Here is a 17,046-nt window from a genome sequence, read left to right as displayed (position 1 = left end):
GGAAGACCGGGGGAGAGCCCGCGCTCCGCCCGCCGCCACGGCCTGCCTTGCCCGGCACAAAGATGGCGGCGCCCCCAAGATGGCGACGCGGCCGAGCGGCTCCTGCGGCGGCGCCGATTGCACCTGGGTGGGCGGGGCTTGGCAGGGTGTGGCCCATTGTTGAGCTGGGTGGGGTGGGGCTTAACAGGGCGGGGCCCATTGTCACCTGGATGCTTCACCAGGGCGGAGCCCATAGTTATCTGGGTGGGCGTGGCTCAGCAGGGCGTGGCCGTTGTCACCTGGGTGGGCGGGGCTTGTTGGGGCGGGGCCCATTGTTCTATGGGTGGGGCGGGGCTTGGCAGGGCGTGGCCACTGTCCTTGGGGTCGGTGCTGGGTTTAACAGGGCGGGGCCCGTTGTCACCTGGGTGGGCGGGGCTTATGGGCGCAGGCCCCGCCCCCCCAGGCATGGCAGGACCTCGGCCCCCCCCCTTCCCCCCCGGTCCCATCCCCATGTCCCCCCCCCCCAGTTTGACTCCACCCCCCCCCAGTTTGCCCCTCCCCGCCAGTTTGACCCCCCCCCCAGCCCCTGTGCCACCCCGGGGGTGGGCAGCCATGTCTCCCCCCCACCCCACCCCCAGCCCCCCCAAGGACAGGCTCCTCCCGGGGAACAGCTCCTCCTTTATTGGGCCCCCCCGGGACAGCGATGGCACCCCCCGCCCCGCAGTCCCACCGCGGCCGCAGCCGGGGGCCACCCACGTCCCCCCGCAGCGCCCTACACGTGGGTCTCCTGCAGCAGCAGGTCGGTGGCGGTGCCGGGCTCGGGGGGGCCCCGGGGGGGTCCGACCTCCCCGTCTGACCTCCCCGGCAGCGCCTGGGGGGCTTTGGCTTTGCCTGGGGGGTCTTCCCCGGGGGTCTTGTTGCCCGTGGGGGACACCGAGGACATCTGCTTCGTGATGTCCCACCACAGCATGCCCGCGGGCAGCCGTGTCCGCTTGGTCGGCCCTGCGTGCAAGGGGGTGCCATGGGGGGGGGCTGCGGGGGGGGGGACATGACCCGGGGACATGTCCCCACCCGGACCCCCCCCTCACCTGGCAGGGAGCTGAGCAGGACCCCCGCCACAACGGTGACGAGGGTCCCCAACGCCCCGTAGTACAGGTAGGAGATGGCGTAGAAGTCACCCACGATGGCCGGCCTGCGAGGGGAGGGGGTCAGGGGCCGGCAGAGGCAGCGGCGTGACGTCACAAGGAACAGGGAAAGTGGTGTGACGTCACAAGGAACAAGGACACTGATGTGACATCACAGTGAACAGAGACAGGGGCGTGACATCGCAAGGAATTAGGAAAGTGCTGTGACATCGCAAGGAACAGGGAAAGCAGTGTGACACCACGGGGAACAATGTAAGGGCTATGACATCACAAGGAACAGGGACACTGGTGTGATATCACAGGGAACAGCGACAGTGCTGTGACATCGCAAGGAATTAGGAAAGTGCTGTGACATTGCAAGGAACAACGGAAGTGCTGTGACATCACAAGGAACAGGGACAGCAGTGTGACATCACGAGGAACAGGGAAAGCATTGTGACATCACAAGGAACAACAGAAGTGCTATGACATCACAGTGAACAGGGACACTGGTGTGACATCACAGTGAACAGGGACAGTGGTGTGACATCACAAGGAATTAGGAAAGTGCTGTGACGTCACAAGGAGCAGGGAAACTGGTGTGACATCACGGCGAACAGGGACAGTGGTGTGACATCACAGCAAGCCACCTGTGCCTCCGTGGCCCCCCCCAACTGCCATCGTTCCCCTGCCCACGCCCTGTCCCCCCCCCTCACCGTGCCGGGGCCGGGGGCTCCTGGCGGGGGGGCAGGGGTCCCAGCAGGACGGTGCGGTTGGTGCCGGCGGTGCGGTTGTAGAGTGGGCAGAGGGCTCCGGAGGTGGGCAGCACCCCCATGGTGGCAGCGCTGGGGGGGTAGAGGGTGCCCCCCACGGCCACCCAGAAGGAGAGGGTGAAGCCGGCGCCCAGCCCCCCCAGCACGCCCTGCGGCAGAGGAGAGGGGTCCGCACAGCCCCGGGGCAGTGGGCTGCGGCAGCACCCCTGGACACCCACCCCCCCAAAAAATAAAATCCCCCCCGCAGGACTCACGGCCGTGCTGCACATCGGCACGAACATGCCCAGGACGAAGGCCCCCAGCAGCGGCCCGCTGATCACCCCCATGACGGTGAAGGAGCCCTGGAGGGGGGACGGAGAGCTTGGGGGGCTGCGGGGGCTTGAGGGGCTCAGAGGAGGAGGAGGAGGAGGAGGAGGAGGAGGAGGATGAAGGCGCTTGGCTCTGCCCCAGACCCCCCCAGCCACCGCAGCCGAACCGGCTCGAGGGCTCTCCTGCAGCCAGCGACGTGTGGCCGGGTCCCGCTCGGCCGGGCAGAGCCGGTGGGCAAAGTGGGGGGGGTGTAGGGTGGGGGGCACAGAGGGGTGAGCTCAGCCCCGCGCCGGATCCGGCCCTGCGCGCCGGGGCTCACCTGCAGCACGCCGCCGCCCAGCAGCGAGGCCAGAGCGGCCACCGTGATGCACGAGGTGCCGTAGATGAGCGCTGTGGGGGAGACGGGAACGGCTCAGCACGGCACGGCACGGCACGGAGCAGTGCAGCATGGCATGGCATGGCACAGCATGGCATGATGCAGTACAGCATGGCGTGGCACAGAATGTCACGGTGCAACGCAGCATGGCATGGCACGGTGTGGCATGGCACAGGATGGCACGGTGCAGTGCAGCACACCATGGCATGGCACAGGATGAGGCAGTGTGGCATGGCACAGCACGGCACCATGCTGTGCGCCATGGCATGGCACAAAACAGTGCGGTACAGGATGGGGGAGCACGGCACGGCACGGCACGGCACGGCACGGCTCCCATGCCCACTCACACAGCCCCTTGGAGATGAGGGTCAGCCTCCGCGGTGACAGCGTGGGCAGCCGGGGCTTGACGAGGTCCTCGACGGTGACGGCCGCCATGGCGTTGATGCTGGTGGAGGCCGTGCTGGGGCGCGGGCAGGCGGCAGCGCTCAGCCCCGATGCCGACAGCCTGCGGGGGGGGAGGGGGGGGCAGAGCCCCCTTCCCTGGGGAGGTGTGGGGTCCCCTCGGGACGAGGGATGCTCTGTCCTCACCTGAGGGTCCCGCTGTAGGCACAGGCCAGGAACAGCCCCGGCACCCCCGGGGACGTCTCGAAGATGTCAAGGACCAGGTAGGGCATGTACTGCGGGAGGGAGGCGGCTGCATCGGGCGGGGGGGGGGGCAGGACCCCCGGGGACCCCAGCCACCACAACGGGGCTGAGATGGGGACCCAATGGTCCGTCCCCTCCATCCCTCTCCCCCTTCCACCTCGCCGCCCTCAATTTGCCGCTCGAGAGGGCAGAGCCGGCAGGGGCCGGTACCTGGTCCGGGGCTGAGATGTAGCCGGCGAGGAGGGGATCGCAGTCCTGGTACAGCGCAAACATCACAAGGCCACAGGCCACCGCGCTGGACACGATGCAGAAGAGCCCCACTTGATTGACCAGCAGCGCCCTGCAAGCACGGGGCGGGAGCACGGGATGCAGGGGCCCTGCAAGGGTGCAAGGTCCCTGCAAGGGTGCAAGGTCCGTGCAGGGGCGCCGGGGCCGTGCAGGGTCCGTGCAGGGGCGCAGGATCCATCCAGGGGCCGTGCAGGGGTGCATGGTCCATGGTCCATGCAGGGGTGCAGTGTTTATGCAGGGGCTGTGCAGGGTCCATGCGGGAGTGCAGGATCCATCCAGGATCTGCGTAGGGGTGCCGGGGCCATGCCGGGGCCATGCCAGGTCCATGCAGGGGTGCAGGGTCTGTGTAAAGTCCATGCAAGGTGCAGAGGGTCCATGCAGGATTTGTGCGAGCGTGCAGGGTACATGCAGGGGTGCGGTGTTCATGCAGGGTCCGTGCCAGGTCCATGCAGGGGTGCAGGATCCATCCAGGGTCTGCACAGGGGTGCAGGAACCATGCAGGGGTGCAGGGGCTGTGGTCCATGCAGGGCTGCAGGGTCTGTCTAAGGTCCATGCAGGGGTGCAGGGTCCCTGCAGGGTCCGTGCCAGGTCCATGCAGGGCTGCAGGGGCCATGCAGGGGTGCAAGGGCGCAGGGGGCATACAGGGGTGCAGGCACCGGGCTCCCCGACCCCCCCCAACCTCAGAGCCGCCCCTCGCCCCCCTGCACCGTCCCACGCCCAGGGGGATCCAGCCGCTCCCCGCGGCCCCGGGGACTCACGTCCTGGCCTCCCTCTCGGTCCTGCAGGCCACGTAGCGCTGGACCTGCGCCTGGTTGACGCCGTACATGGAGAGCCAGACCAGCGTGCCGCCCAGCAGGAAGGTCCAGACCGTGTACCGGCTCCGCGGGTCCGGGTTGAAGCTGGGCACACCGGGACGGGGACGGGGCCGGGGGGTGGGGGGGTGGGGTGAGCCAGGGCTGGCACCGGCCCCCCAGCACGGCGGGGTGGGGGGAGCGGGGTCAGCACGCAGCGGGGTGTGGGGGGAGACACTCACTCGCCGAAGTTGACCCTGGAGCCGTTGTTGGCGATGCTCAGCACCCTGGCGGGACCCCCCACCAACAGCACCCCCCGGATGATGATGGCGATGAAGCCGGAGAGCATCACGACGACCTGGAAGACGTCCGTCCAGATGACAGCCTTCATCCCACCCTGCGCCAGACGGGGCCGCGGGTGAGCACCAGGGACCCTCGGGGACCACAGGGATCCCCAGGGACCCCCAGAGCCCCCCCACTCCCACACTCACTATGGTGGTGTAGAAGGTGCAGATGACTCCGGTGGAGAGCAGGGACGCCCAGATGTCCAGACCGGTCACTGAAGGGGACGGGAAGGTGCTGAGCAGAGCCCCAGGGTGCAAACGACCCCTGGGGTGGGACAGGGCTGAGATGTCCCCGGTGCAGGGAGGGGGACATGACGGGGAGCGTCCCCCACCTCCCCACCGCACCTTGGTTGAGGATCAGGGCGGGGGCGTAGATGACGATCCCCGTGTACAGCATCTGCAGGAAGAGGGGGGGTCAGCACCCCATCCCACCGGCACCGCGGGCACCGGGCCGGTGACAGCTGCGCCCGCGGGGACAGGGGCGAAGCGTGGCGATGCCGCCCAAGCGTGGCGTGCAGGCCCTGGGAAAACACTGGGGTTTTCATTCAAAACAGGGCTCCCGCCGGGCACTATTTGCTTTGAGACATGAAAACATGAGCACGGGAACGAGGACGCTTCCCAGGGGCTCAGGGCAGCACCGGCACAGCCGGATCCAAACCCCCGCCGGGTGCCACGTCCCCACCGTCCCCCATCCCACCCGTGCACCGCCAACACGCACCGTGGCCACCACGTACTGCAGGGTCCCGCACAGCCGGACGCTCCTGCTGAACCGCCGCTCCAGGTACTGGGGACAAGGACAAAGGAGCACGTTGGGGCCATCCCGGCATCGGGGCACCCCGGGGGCTGCGTGTCCCCCCCCCCTCCCCGTGCCCACCTCGTAGGTGCTGGTGAGCCCCAGGCGGTAGAAGACAGGGAGGAAGAGCTGGGCGGTGAGCAGCGTGTTGAGCAGCTGCCCCACGCACATCCAGAGGAATTTGGCACCGTACCGGTAAGCCTCCGCCGGCACCCCCAGCACCTGCACGGCCGACATGAAGCTGGCCGAGAGCGAGAGCCCCACGGGCAGCGCCGACATGCGTCGTCCCCCCGTGAAAAAATCCTCCGAGGTTTTCTGGCCGCCTTTGGCGAGGCCGTGGAAGAGCCCGATGCCGGTGGAGATGAGCAGCATCAGCCCGAAGACGCCGTAGTCCCAGAGGCTGAAGGTGAGCCGCTCCGGCACCCACACCTCCAGGCTCCCCGGCGGGGACGGCATGGTGGCTGCAGGGGGGGATGGGGACGACACCCCCCGCCTGGGCACCTGCGGGTGGATGGGGACGTGGCACAGGGACACGGCACGTGTGACTAGGCCAGGGTGTGGCGGCACCGGCGCATCCGAAGGTGGTGAAACTGGAGGGGGAGAAAACTCTGTGCAATTATCGACCGACATTCGACCGAGCACGGAGCCGAGAGCGCGGCTGCCTCCCTATCCCATCCTGTCCCATCCTTGTCCTGTCCCATCTCATCCCTGTCCTCTCCCTTCCCTTCCCGTCCCTGTCCCTGTCCTATCCCATTCCGTCCCATCCTGTCCCATCCCATCCCATCCCATCCCATCCCATCCCATCCCATCCCATCCCATCCCATCCCATCCCATCCCTGTCCCATCCCATCCCATCCCGTCCCGTCCCATCCCATCCCATCCCATCCCATCCCATCCCATCCCATCCCATCCCATCCCATCCCATCCCATCTCATCCCTGTCCCGTCTCTGTCCTATCCTATCCCCATCCTGTCCCCGTCCCTGTCCCATCCGTGTCCCTGTCCCATCCCATCCCTGTCTCGTCCCTGTCCCATCCCATCCCCATCCTCATCCTGTCCCTGTCCCTGTCCCGTCCCGTCCCGGGGAAGGGCTGTGCCGAGCATTCGGCTGCGAAAGGCAAACCCCAGTCCGGCGGAGGGACAGCCCGAGCTCAGCAAGAAGATTGTCCCCAATACCTCCGGCTCCGGCGCCCGCAGCGACGGGAGAGCGGCGGCGCCCGGTCCCGCTGCCCCGCGGCACACCGGGCACCGGCCCCGCGGCTCCGGGCGAGCGGCGGCCCCCGAAGGACAGCGGCCGGGAGGGAGCGATCCCCCCTCCCCACCCCCCAACCCCCCCCCCGACCCGCACGAACAGGGAGAGGCAGAGCCGGCGCCGGAGCCCAGTTTATCTCCAGCCGAGGGGACAAAACAAACCCCGACTAAACCTTTACCCAGAAAAAGAAAAAAAATAAAAAAGAAAAAAAATAAAGAACCCAAAAAAACCAACAACCCAAAAAGCAGCTCCTTTGCCGACGGCCGCCCGCAGCCCGGCGAGGACCCGCGGGGGAGGGGCGGGGGGGGCTGCCCGGGGGTCCCTGCGGAGCCCGGCGGTGCTGCGACGTCCTCGGCGGCGGCGGCGGTCGTGCCTCGGGCTCCTCCAGCCCGTGGGGCGGGCACCGGGGAGGGACCCTCGAGGGGGGGGGAGGACGGAGCCGTCGGGGGCCGCATCCATAACCCCTTCCCTCCCGCACGCCCCGGCACCGGCGAACGGCGGGTGACCCCGAGGGGCGGGCACGGCCCCCCCCCCCGACCCCCATCCCGACCCCCCCGCCCCCCCCGTACCCCGACGGGGAGCGCGGGGCCGGTGGGACGGCTCCGGCCGCGGAGTTACGTGGCACCCAGGCGTGGGGCTGGCTCGGCTTCCTCATTCCCCCGCACAAACGCTGCTTTGTCTCGCCCGCTCGGCCCCCGGACAGGTTTGTCCCACGGGGAATTCCTCCCCCTGCCCTGAACCCCGGGGACGAACTTTGGGTCACCACCGGGGAAGAGCCCCGACGTGGGGACAGAGCACTGTCCCCGTCGAGGCGTCACCGCGGGGCAGAGGAGGGTCCCTTGGCCCCCGGGTCTGGCTCCAGCCCTGGTGGTCTTGTCCCCAACGCCCGTCCCCGGGGACGGGACCCCCTTCCCTGCCTCGCCCCCGTGCCGAGCTGCCCGGAGCAGCAGAACGGGGAAAAACAACCAGCGGCGGCTGCTGGGCCCGGCCACATCCACCAGCGGGTGCGTGCCACGCCGCACGGCACCGGGGCCAGGCACGGTGGCCCCAAAAGCACAACGGCATGGGTGGCAGCCAGCCCCTCGCCCCGGCGGGCAGGGTGGGACGGGACGGGGGCTGGGATGCCCGGGCAGAGCATCGCCCATCCCTGCGGTACCCACAGCACCAGGAGGTGGCAGGACCGGCGAGGTGCCCGGGTCCATTGGGGTGCCCAGCACCAAGTGGGGTGCCTGGGGGTCCCTGCCCCTTCACCCCCCTGTCTGGTAGCTACACCTTGGGGTGGCTCCTTTCTGCCCCCTGCCCTGTGCCCCCTCCCTCGCCAGGAAACCACCCACTGCAGAGGCTGCGGGCAGGAAGGAAGTCGCAGAGGGGATTTTTTGACTCTCTCCTTCGCTCGCAACCTCCGAGCATCCGCCTACGCAGGCCAGGAACCCCGACGCGGTGGCACAGCCCTGCCCGGGTCCCGCTCCCCAGGGCCGGAGCACACGGGCGCCAGCACGGCAGCAGGTACCACACCGACACGGGGGGGCTTCGCAGGGTCCGGCCAGTCCAGCCGGGCATGGGGAGGGAGCCGAGTCCTCCGGGCCCACACCAGGGAGCGAGGCAGGGCATGGGCTCACGGCCCTGGGCCGGCTGGCGAGGAGGAGCGGCCGCGGGACAGGCTGGGGAGGGTGGGTTTATCCACACGCCCGGAGAAACGCCTCTGTGCCTCAGTTTCCCTTTCATCCTTCCCAGGAAGGGCTGAGCCCACCCTGGAGATGCTGCGGGGCTTTACCCCGGGGAGGGGATGATGCCAAGGGAAAACCGTGGGGAAAGACATATGTGGGGCAAGGTTCTGCCCTACATGGTGGGGGTCACATCGGGGGGGGGACGGTGCCACCGGCACCCCGGTGCTGAGCCCGCCCCCCCCCCCCCCCCCCATTCCTTGCAGCGCTCGCCATGGCCCCGCTGGGCGAGGACACCCCGCTGATCGGGGAGCGCTCCTGCAGCCTCTCCTCCACCGAGACCGGCACCCTCCAGGTGTACCTGTACCACCGGGCACCCACCCCGCGCAGCCCCCCCGGCACCGCCGCCGGCCTCCTCACCTTCACCTTCGGCGAGTACACGGCCGAGGAGCTGTGCGTCCGCGCCGCCAAAGCCTGCGGTGAGCATCATCCCCCGGCACCGGTGGGCTCAGGGCACCGGTGGGCTCAGGGTACCGCTGTGCCCGTCCTCGGCGGGGGGGTCACAGCGCCACTCTCCGTCCCCAGGCGTGCTGCCCGTCTGCCACCCGCTCTTCGCCCTGGCCAGCGAGGATCTCAGCTGCTGGTTCCCCCCCAACCACCTCTTCACCGTCGATGACACCTGCAGCCAGGTCGTGGTGTACAGGATCAGGTACGGCCTGCGGGGACGCGGCCAGCCCGGCCCCGGCCCAGCTGCCTGGAGACTCTCTGATGGCTGATAGGGGTTGTGCGCTATGGGGGACCTGGCACTGAGCCCCCTCCGCTCTCCCCACCAGGTTCTTCTTCCCCAACTGGTGTGGGCTGGGACAGTCCCACCGCTTCCAGCTGCTGAACGACCGGGCCAGCCCCGTCCTGGACTACCCCGTCATCGATTACCTTTTTGCCCAGGTGAGCCCTGCCAGGCCTGGCATCTCTGTCCCCAACACCTGGGGCCGCAGGTCGGGTCCTTTGCTGCTTCTCAGGTATGTGGTACATCTCAACCTCAGTGCGGCGATGCTCTTCACTGCCCTGGGCCATGCCACCCTCCTCCTCCTCCTCCTCCTCCTCCTCCTCCAGCACCCACTGGCCCCTGGTCATGATGCCTGTGGGATGTGGGTCCTGCTGCCCAGCTTGGCTGGAGCCACTCGTGGTCATCCCATGCCGGGCATGGGGCACCCTGGGTTGCTGAGATGGGGGTCACTGTGTCCCCTGGGTGGTGCATACCCCAGGGATGGAGCCGGCTCCGCTTCCCCCCAGGCAGCAGCAGGAAACCAGCGCCTGGGGTAGGACGTGGCTCACGCAGGCACTGGGGCATGGGGCTGGGGCTAGAGCCACCCCACCACCCCACAGTGTGATGGGGGGTCAGCAGGGACCACCTTAGAAGCTCCTGTTAGCCGGGGGGGGAACGATACCTGCCACCCCCTCTTGCATGGACGGGGGCTCTTGGGGTGCATCGGGACTTCTGGCTGTAGCATCCCCAGGCAGGAGATGGACCCAGTGCAGGGAGCGGGGGGCTGGCACGGGGACCCCCCCACCCATCCCCTGCACCCTCTCCAGTCCCGCAGCGATTTCATCGGGGGACGGGTGGCAGTGGCGCTGAGCCTGCCCACGCAGGAGGAGTGCCTGAGCCTGGCCGTGCTGGACATGCTGCGCATCGCCAAGGAGAAGCGGCAGAGCCCGGACGAGGTCTTCAGCCATGTCAGGTGAGTCGGGGGCCGTGGGGACTGCCTGGCACCCATGGGGACAGCCCGATGTCCCTGAGGACAGCCCGGCACCCACTGCTGCCTCACCTCTCCATCCCCGGGGTGCAGCTACAAATCCTGCATCCCCGAGCCGCTGCGGTGCCAGATCCAGCAGCACAGCTTCCTCACCCGCAAGCGCATCCGCCGCCGCTTCAGCAAATCCCTGCGGAAGATCGGGGGCTGCCAGACGGACGGACGCTACCTGAAGCTCAAGTACCTGCTGGACCTGGAGCGGCTGCAGCGGCGCTGGGCAGAGGAGAGTTTCCATGTGCGCTCGCCGGGCTCTGCCACGGACATCGCCATCCACGTGGCCGGCGAGAACGGCATCTCCTGGAGCTGCGTCGGCTCCGAGGTTCGGGCAGGGGGCTGCATCGGGGGGGTCCGGTGGGGGGGGCGGGCGGTGACGTGGAGGCCAGTCCTGGCTGTGTCCCCCGCAGAGCCGCCAGCACTTCTGTGACTTCCCCGACATCGCCGACATCAGCATCAAGCAGGCGAGCCGGGACGGCAGCCCCGTGGAGAACCGCATCGTCACCCTCACCAAGACGGACAACAGGGTGCTGGTGAGCCGGACGGAGGGGGCACGGGGGGGAGCCCTGGTGGGATGGGGGGGGTCGATGCGGGGCTGACCCCCTGCCTGGCCCCAGGAGGTGGAGTTCCCCACGCTGCGGGAAGCCCGTTCCTTCGTGGCTCTCATCGACGGCTACTACCGCCTGACGGCAGATGCCCACCACTACTTCTGCAAGGAGGTGGCCCCCCCCCGGCTCCTGGAGGACGTGGAGAACCAGTGCCACGGGCCCATCAGGTGGGTGCTGGGACCCCCCCCCCATCACCACCCCCAACCCACGGGTGACGGGGGAAGACATCACTTGGGGAGGAGGCACAAGCGCGGCGGCCACCGGTCCCCATCCTGCTCGCGGGGCAGGTGATGCCCGGGCCACCCCAGTGCCCGCCGGGTTTGGGGACACCGTGGCGGAGGGCTGAGCAATGGGGGTCCCCGGGGTGTCCCCGAGGGGGGGGACCACGCTGCGGCCGACCCAGCCCTGCCCTTCGCAGCTCCGAGTTTGCGGTGAACAAGCTGAAGTTGGCGGGGAGCCGCCCGGGGCTGTACCTGCTGCGCCGCAGCCCGCAGGACTTCGACAGCTACCTGCTGACCGTCTGCGCCGAGGTGAGACCGGCACCGGCACCGGCACCGGCACCGGCTGGGGACCAGGGTGCCGGCATTGCGCAGCATCCCGCAGCTTCCCACCCTGGGCGCCGCGGGTGTCACCGGGAGCGGGGAGGGAAAGGCAGGGCTGAGACCCGGTGCTCACAGGGGTGATGCCACCGGCGGTGGCCCTTTGGGGTGGGCACGGCCCCGGGGTTGCCGCGGGGACCCACAGGGCAGGAGGGACTCGGGGGGATCCCCCTGCCCCTGAGCCCGGCTCTCGCCCCCCGCAGACCCGCTCCGGCCAGGATTACAAGCGCTGCCTGATCCGCAGGGACGAGGACGGGAACTTCTGGCTCTCGGGGGTGGCCCGGGGGTTCTGCAGCCTGCGGGAGCTGCTGGGCACCTACGGGCACCGCCAGCTGCAGGCGGAGGGTGTCCGCATGCGCCTGGCTGCGTGCTGCCCGCCCCTGCCCAAAGGTGACACCGCCGCGCCGGGGCGGGGGACGGGACGGGGCAGGGCTGCGCGCCACCGCGGCGGTGTGACGTCACGGAGTGGGCTGCGTGACATCATGGAGTGGGCTGTGTGACGTCATGGAGTGGGCTGCGTGTCATCAGGCTATGTCATCATAGAGCGGGCTGTGTGACATCACGGAACGGGCTGCGTGAGGTCACAAAGCGGGGTTGCGTGAGGTCACATGGTGGGCTGTGTGTTGTCACGGAGTGGGTCGTGTGGCATCATGGACCAGGCCATGTGACGTCATAAAATGAGCTGTGTGACATCCCAAGGTGGGCTCTCTGGTGTCGCGGAGTAGTCTGTGTCATCGCAGAGGCAGCTGTGTGACGTCACAGCGCTGGCTACACAGCATCATAAGAGCAGGCTACGCGACGTCAGAAAATGAGCCGCGTGACGTCACAGGGCGGGCTGTGACGTCACGTATCGGGCTGCGTGAGGTCACGGCGCAGGCACAGCCCCCTCCGGCCGCCCCTCACAGCCATTCCCCCCCCCCCAGAGAAGTCCAACCTGCTGATCGTGCGGAGCGGCTGCCCCCGGCCCCCCGGCTCCCCCGCCGCCCCCCGCCGCAGCCTCAACCAGATGATGTTCCACAAGATCGACCCCCAGAGCCTCACGCGGGTACGGGGGTGGTTGGGGCACCGGGGGGTGGGGGGGTGTACCGGCGGTGACCCCCCTCGCCAGCGTCCCCCTCTCGCGGCAGGGCGAGAGCCTGGGCCAGGGCTCCTTCACCCAGATCTACAAGGGCGTCAAGCGGGACCAGGAGGAGGACGGGTACTACCAGACCGAGGTGGTGCTCAAGGTCATGGACGGCAGCCACCGCAACTGCTCCGAGGTGAGGCGGGAGCAGCCCCCCCACCCCCCAACCCGGCACCGAGGGGGGTGTCCCCGCAGCCCCCCCCTCACCCTGAGCCATCCTTCCCCCGCTCCCAGTCCTTCCTGGAGGCAGCCAGCATCATGAGCCAGCTCTCCCACAAGCACCTGGTCCTGCTGCACGGCGTCAGCCTCGGGAAGGACAGTGAGTGCCCGTCCCCTCTCGCCGGGCACCACCGTGGCACGGCCGCGCTGCCGGGAGGGCACGCGCCAGACCTGCCCGTGCCGTATCCCCCCGCAGGTATCATGGTGCAGGAGTACGTCAGGTACGGACCCCTGGACCTCTACCTGAAGAAGAACCAGGGCGAGGGCAAGGTGACCACAAGCTGGAAGCTGCAGGTGGCCAAGCAGCTGGCGTATGCCCTCAACTACCTGGTGAGCTGCCTGCCGGCACGGCACCAAGCGTGGGCGTCCTGGCGACCACGTGTCCTGCAGCTCCTGTGTGTCAGCATCCCGCGGCTCTCCCGTGTCCTCATCCCGCAGCCCCCCTGCACCCGCGTCCTGCAGCTCCAACGCATCCACGGGCTATGGCTCTTGTGCATCTGCATCCCTCAGGACCTGTACATCCCTGCCCCACGGCTCCCACGCGTCCGTGTCCCACAGCCCCCACGCATCCGCATCCCCACGGCTCCCACGCATCCCTGCCGGCTCACCCCGGCCAGCACCGGCTCAGCCCCGTGCATGGAGCTGCCCCACGGGCCGGGGCTGCGCTCACGCTCCCGGTCCCTCTCCCCTCCCCAGGAGGACAAGAAAATCACCCACGGCAACGTCTCCGCTAAGAAGGTGCTGCTGACCCGGGAGGGGGACGCGGCCAGCGGCAGCCCCCCCTTCATCAAGCTCAACGACCCCGGGGTCAGCGTCTCCGTCCTGGCCAAGGAGAGTAAGTGCCTGGGCTGACCCAGCGTGTCGGGGGACGTGGCAGGGTCCCCCCGGCGGGTGCTGAGCAGGGCCGTCCCCCTCTCCCCAGTGCTGGTAGAGCGCATCCCCTGGGTGGCCCCCGAGTGCCTCAGTGACCCCAAGAGCCTGGCGCTGCCGGCCGACAAGTGGAGCTTCGGGGCGACCCTCTGGGAGATCTTCAGCGGTGGCAACATGCCCGTGAGCCTGTTGGAGCCCCAGAAGGTGAGGCTGCCCCATCCCGCTGCATCCCGACACTCCTGCCCTGTCCCTACTGCCCCATCCCGCTGCATCCCGATCCTCCTGCCCCATCCCGCTGCATCCCAACCCTCCTGCCTTGTCCCTGCTTCCCCATCCCGCTGCATCCCAATCCTCCTGCCCCATCCCGTGGCATCCTAATCCTTCTGCCCTGTCCCTCCTGCCCCATCCCACTGCATCCCGACCGTCCTGCCCTGTCCCTCCTGCCCCATCACTCACCCACTGCCCGGAGAAGACTGCCTGCCGCCCATCCCACCCTGGGATTCCTCTGCCGGTCACACTGGAAAAGGGGCATCGCTGGGGGGAGATGGACACCCGCAGCACTCGGAGCCGGAGTCTCAGGGCTCCGGAGCCCCCCGACCTCGGCACACGGTGAAGGTGACTGCTGGGTCCGACGATAACCAACCCCCCCCCAACGTCCCACAGCCTTTGGGTGATGCTCAGGGCAGAGGGTGTGCGCAGCCTGGGGAGGAACGCGGGGGCTGCTGGGGGGGGGACGACACACACAGGGCTGGGCACCCCACAGTCACCCCCAGCTCCCTCTCCCGCCCCCGCAGAAGCTGGATTTCTACCAGAGCGGCCTCCAGCTCCCCGCACCGAAGTGGACCGAGCTGGCCACGCTCATCGCGCAGTGCATGGACTACCAGCCCGGCCGCCGGCCCTGCTTCCGCGCCCTCATCCGGGACCTCAACAGCCTCATCACCTCCGGTGAGCCCTGGGATGGAGCTGCGGGGGGGGGGGGACGACACATGGGCTCCAGACCCCCCCCGGTGCCCTCACCGCCCGCCTTCCCCAGATTACGAGCTGCTCTCAGACCTGTCGCCCACCGACGTGACGCTCCGGGACAGCTTCTGGGGGTACGAGCCCCTTGCCATGTGCCAGGACCCCGCGCACTTCGAGGAGCGGCACCTCAAGTACATCTCACTGCTGGGCAAGGTGAGGGGGGGGGCAAAGGGGGCCCCATCCCACGCAAAACTCACAAGTTTCTCACAAACCTCCCTCCTTACCCGCGCTGGGGCAGGAAACAGCCCCTGCTCGTTAGAGGGGGGGGGTGATGCTCTGCCCTGCGAAGCTGAGAGACGCCTGGTTTGTGCCCTGCGTGGGGGATCTGGGAGGAGGGGGCAGGTGCTGGGAACACGGTGGGGGTCTCTGGGCTCCCACTGCCCCCCCAAAAGCACCTCATCACCCCATATCCCCTCCCGGCTCTCGCCGGCCAGGGCAACTTTGGGAGCGTGGAGCTGTGCCGCTACGACCCGCTGGGCGACAGCACGGGGGAGCTGGTGGCGGTGAAGAAGCTGCAGCAGGATTCGGCCAAGGAGCTGCGGGATTTCGAGAGGGAGATCCAGATCCTGCACTCCCTCCAGCACGATTTCATCGTCCAGTACCGGGGCGTGTGCTACAGCCGGGGTGAGTACGGCGTTTTGGGGCAGGGAACGGGCAGGGAGTGATGCTGCCTGCACCCGGCTGCGGCTCTGCCCGCGTCCCGGCCGGCGGGTGATGGATGCGTGCACAGGGCGGCGCGGGCTGCGGCTGGTGATGGAGTACTTGCCCAACGGTTGCCTGCGGGACTACCTGCAGAAGAACCAGCCCCGCCTGGACCACAGGACCCTGCTGCTCTACGCCTGGCAGATCTGCAAGGTGAGGCTGGTGGCAAAAGGGGTCCCACTCTCCTATGGGGGGGGGGACAGATGGGGACGGAGCGATGCCCTGGCTCACCCAGGGGGTCGCGGTCCAGCCAGGGTGAGCCCCGGGGATGCTGCTGGGTCCCATCCCCAGCGAGCGGCTGCATCCTGCGCAGGGCATGGAGTACCTGGGGGCGCAGCGCTGCGTGCACCGGGACCTGGCCAGCAGGAACATCCTGGTGGAGAGCGAGACCCACGTCAAGATCGGGGATTTTGGGCTGGCCAAGCTGCTGCCGCAGGACAAGGACTATTATGTGGTGCAGGAACCCGGCCAGAGCCCTGTCTTCTGGTGAGGATGGCACAGGGAGGGGAGGGCAGGGGGGGATATGGGTCTGCTGGCCCCACCAGATCCAGTGCTCAGCACCCTCCTGCCACCAGGTACGCGCCCGAGTCCCTGGCGGACAACATCTTCTCCCGAGCATCCGATATCTGGAGCTTCGGGGTCCTCCTCTATGAGCTCTTCACCTACAGCGACAAGAGCAAGAGCCCCTCGGAGGTGAGACCCCCCCCCTGCCCCCACCCCAGACCCCATTACCTTCAGGACGAACCACCCCCCAGCCCCGGCCGGCTGCGGTGACCCCGCGCTGACAGCCGTCCCCGTGCCCGCAGGAGTTCCTCCGCATGATGGGCACCGAGAAGACGGCACAGATCATCTGCCACTTGCTGGAGCTCCTAAAGGACAACCGGCGCCTCCCGGCACCGGCCGGCTGCCCCGTGGAGGTGAGAGCCCTAGCAGGGCTGGTGGGGGTCCCAGGGGCTAGTGGGGGTCCCAGGGGGCCACCCTGCTCCCCCGATGGCCCTGTCCCTTGTCCCCAGGTCTACACGCTGATGCTGAGCTGCTGGGCCTTCGCCCCCGGTGCCAGACCCCCTTTTGGGGAGCTGGCCCCCAAGATCGAGGCGCTGCGGGACGGCCGGAGCAAAGCCCGTGGGTAGCCCACCCCGGCAGGGACCCCCCAGCACCCACCTCCCTCCCCAGCACCAGGCGCTGACAGACGGACACGTGGCCGTGGCGATGCTTCAATGTGCTTTAACAGCGGCGGAACCAGCGGAGGGGCGGCATTGTGGGGGGACACGACGCCCATCACCCCCCCGTGCAGGGCAGCCCTGCTCCCCCCTCTCCCTGCAGCACACAGACCCCCCCCCACGCGTGATGCCACTTGTTTTGGACACCCCCCCCTTCTGGCTGTGGCTACCCCCGCCATGGCAGGATTTGGCAGGTTCCTAGTAAAATTTGGTAAATTTGCCAGCTGGGGTGAGGCGAGGGGGGAGGACACTGCCGGGGGAGGGCGGCTGGCGGAGCGCAGGGAGGGGTGAGGGTGCCCACGGGACACCCCAGCGTGGGGATTCCTGGGCTCGGCGGCCACCGCAGGCTTTCCCGGGTGGGGGGTGGGGGCTCCAGTGGGTGTCCCCACACGAGACCACGGATGAACTCGTGTGCCCGATACGGCCACGACGGCTGCCAGCACCCAGCAGGGCACCCCGCGGCTCGGCAGGCGGCAGTTGTGGCCACAGCCCCATCCCGTTGGGTTTTTCTCCTCTCCCCACTGCAAATATCCCCCCACCCCC

General features: G+C 68.8%; 2 protein-coding genes across 2 annotated transcripts; one reads left to right on the top strand and one right to left on the bottom strand.

Annotated features, from left to right (window-relative positions):
* Positions 1-751: 751 nt before the first annotated feature.
* Positions 752-5,878, bottom strand: SLC5A5 (solute carrier family 5 member 5; the record flags this gene model as incomplete). The annotated part of the gene is made up of 13 exons (XM_082495344.1): positions 752-981; positions 1,068-1,171; positions 1,820-2,217; positions 2,505-2,575; positions 2,909-3,021; positions 3,150-3,238; positions 3,417-3,546; positions 4,253-4,393; positions 4,528-4,682; positions 4,777-4,844; positions 4,975-5,026; positions 5,348-5,413; positions 5,504-5,878. The coding sequence occupies 13 exons, from the start codon at positions 5,876-5,878 to the stop codon at positions 752-754; spliced, it is 1,992 nt and encodes a 663-aa protein (XP_082351470.1).
* A 2,733-nt stretch (positions 5,879-8,611) lies between these two features.
* Positions 8,612-16,693, top strand: JAK3 (Janus kinase 3; the record flags this gene model as incomplete). Its single annotated transcript, XM_082495467.1, has 23 exons — positions 8,612-8,816; positions 8,923-9,046; positions 9,171-9,282; positions 9,931-10,076; positions 10,185-10,467; positions 10,553-10,675; positions 10,760-10,917; positions 11,169-11,280; positions 11,553-11,739; positions 12,273-12,394; positions 12,477-12,608; positions 12,707-12,791; positions 12,888-13,021; positions 13,388-13,526; positions 13,614-13,765; positions 14,356-14,506; positions 14,595-14,734; positions 15,016-15,205; positions 15,312-15,436; positions 15,597-15,769; positions 15,859-15,976; positions 16,090-16,200; positions 16,297-16,693. The coding sequence occupies 23 exons, from the start codon at positions 8,612-8,614 to the stop codon at positions 16,411-16,413; spliced, it is 3,339 nt and encodes a 1,112-aa protein (XP_082351593.1). The 3' UTR covers positions 16,414-16,693.
* Positions 16,694-17,046: the final 353 nt, after the last annotated feature.

Source organism: Vanellus vanellus (assembly GCF_965231255.1).
Source record: "Vanellus vanellus genome assembly, chromosome: 25".
Lineage (NCBI taxonomy): Eukaryota > Metazoa > Chordata > Aves > Charadriiformes > Charadriidae > Vanellus > Vanellus vanellus.
This window is presented reverse-complemented; position numbering and strand designations above follow the sequence as displayed.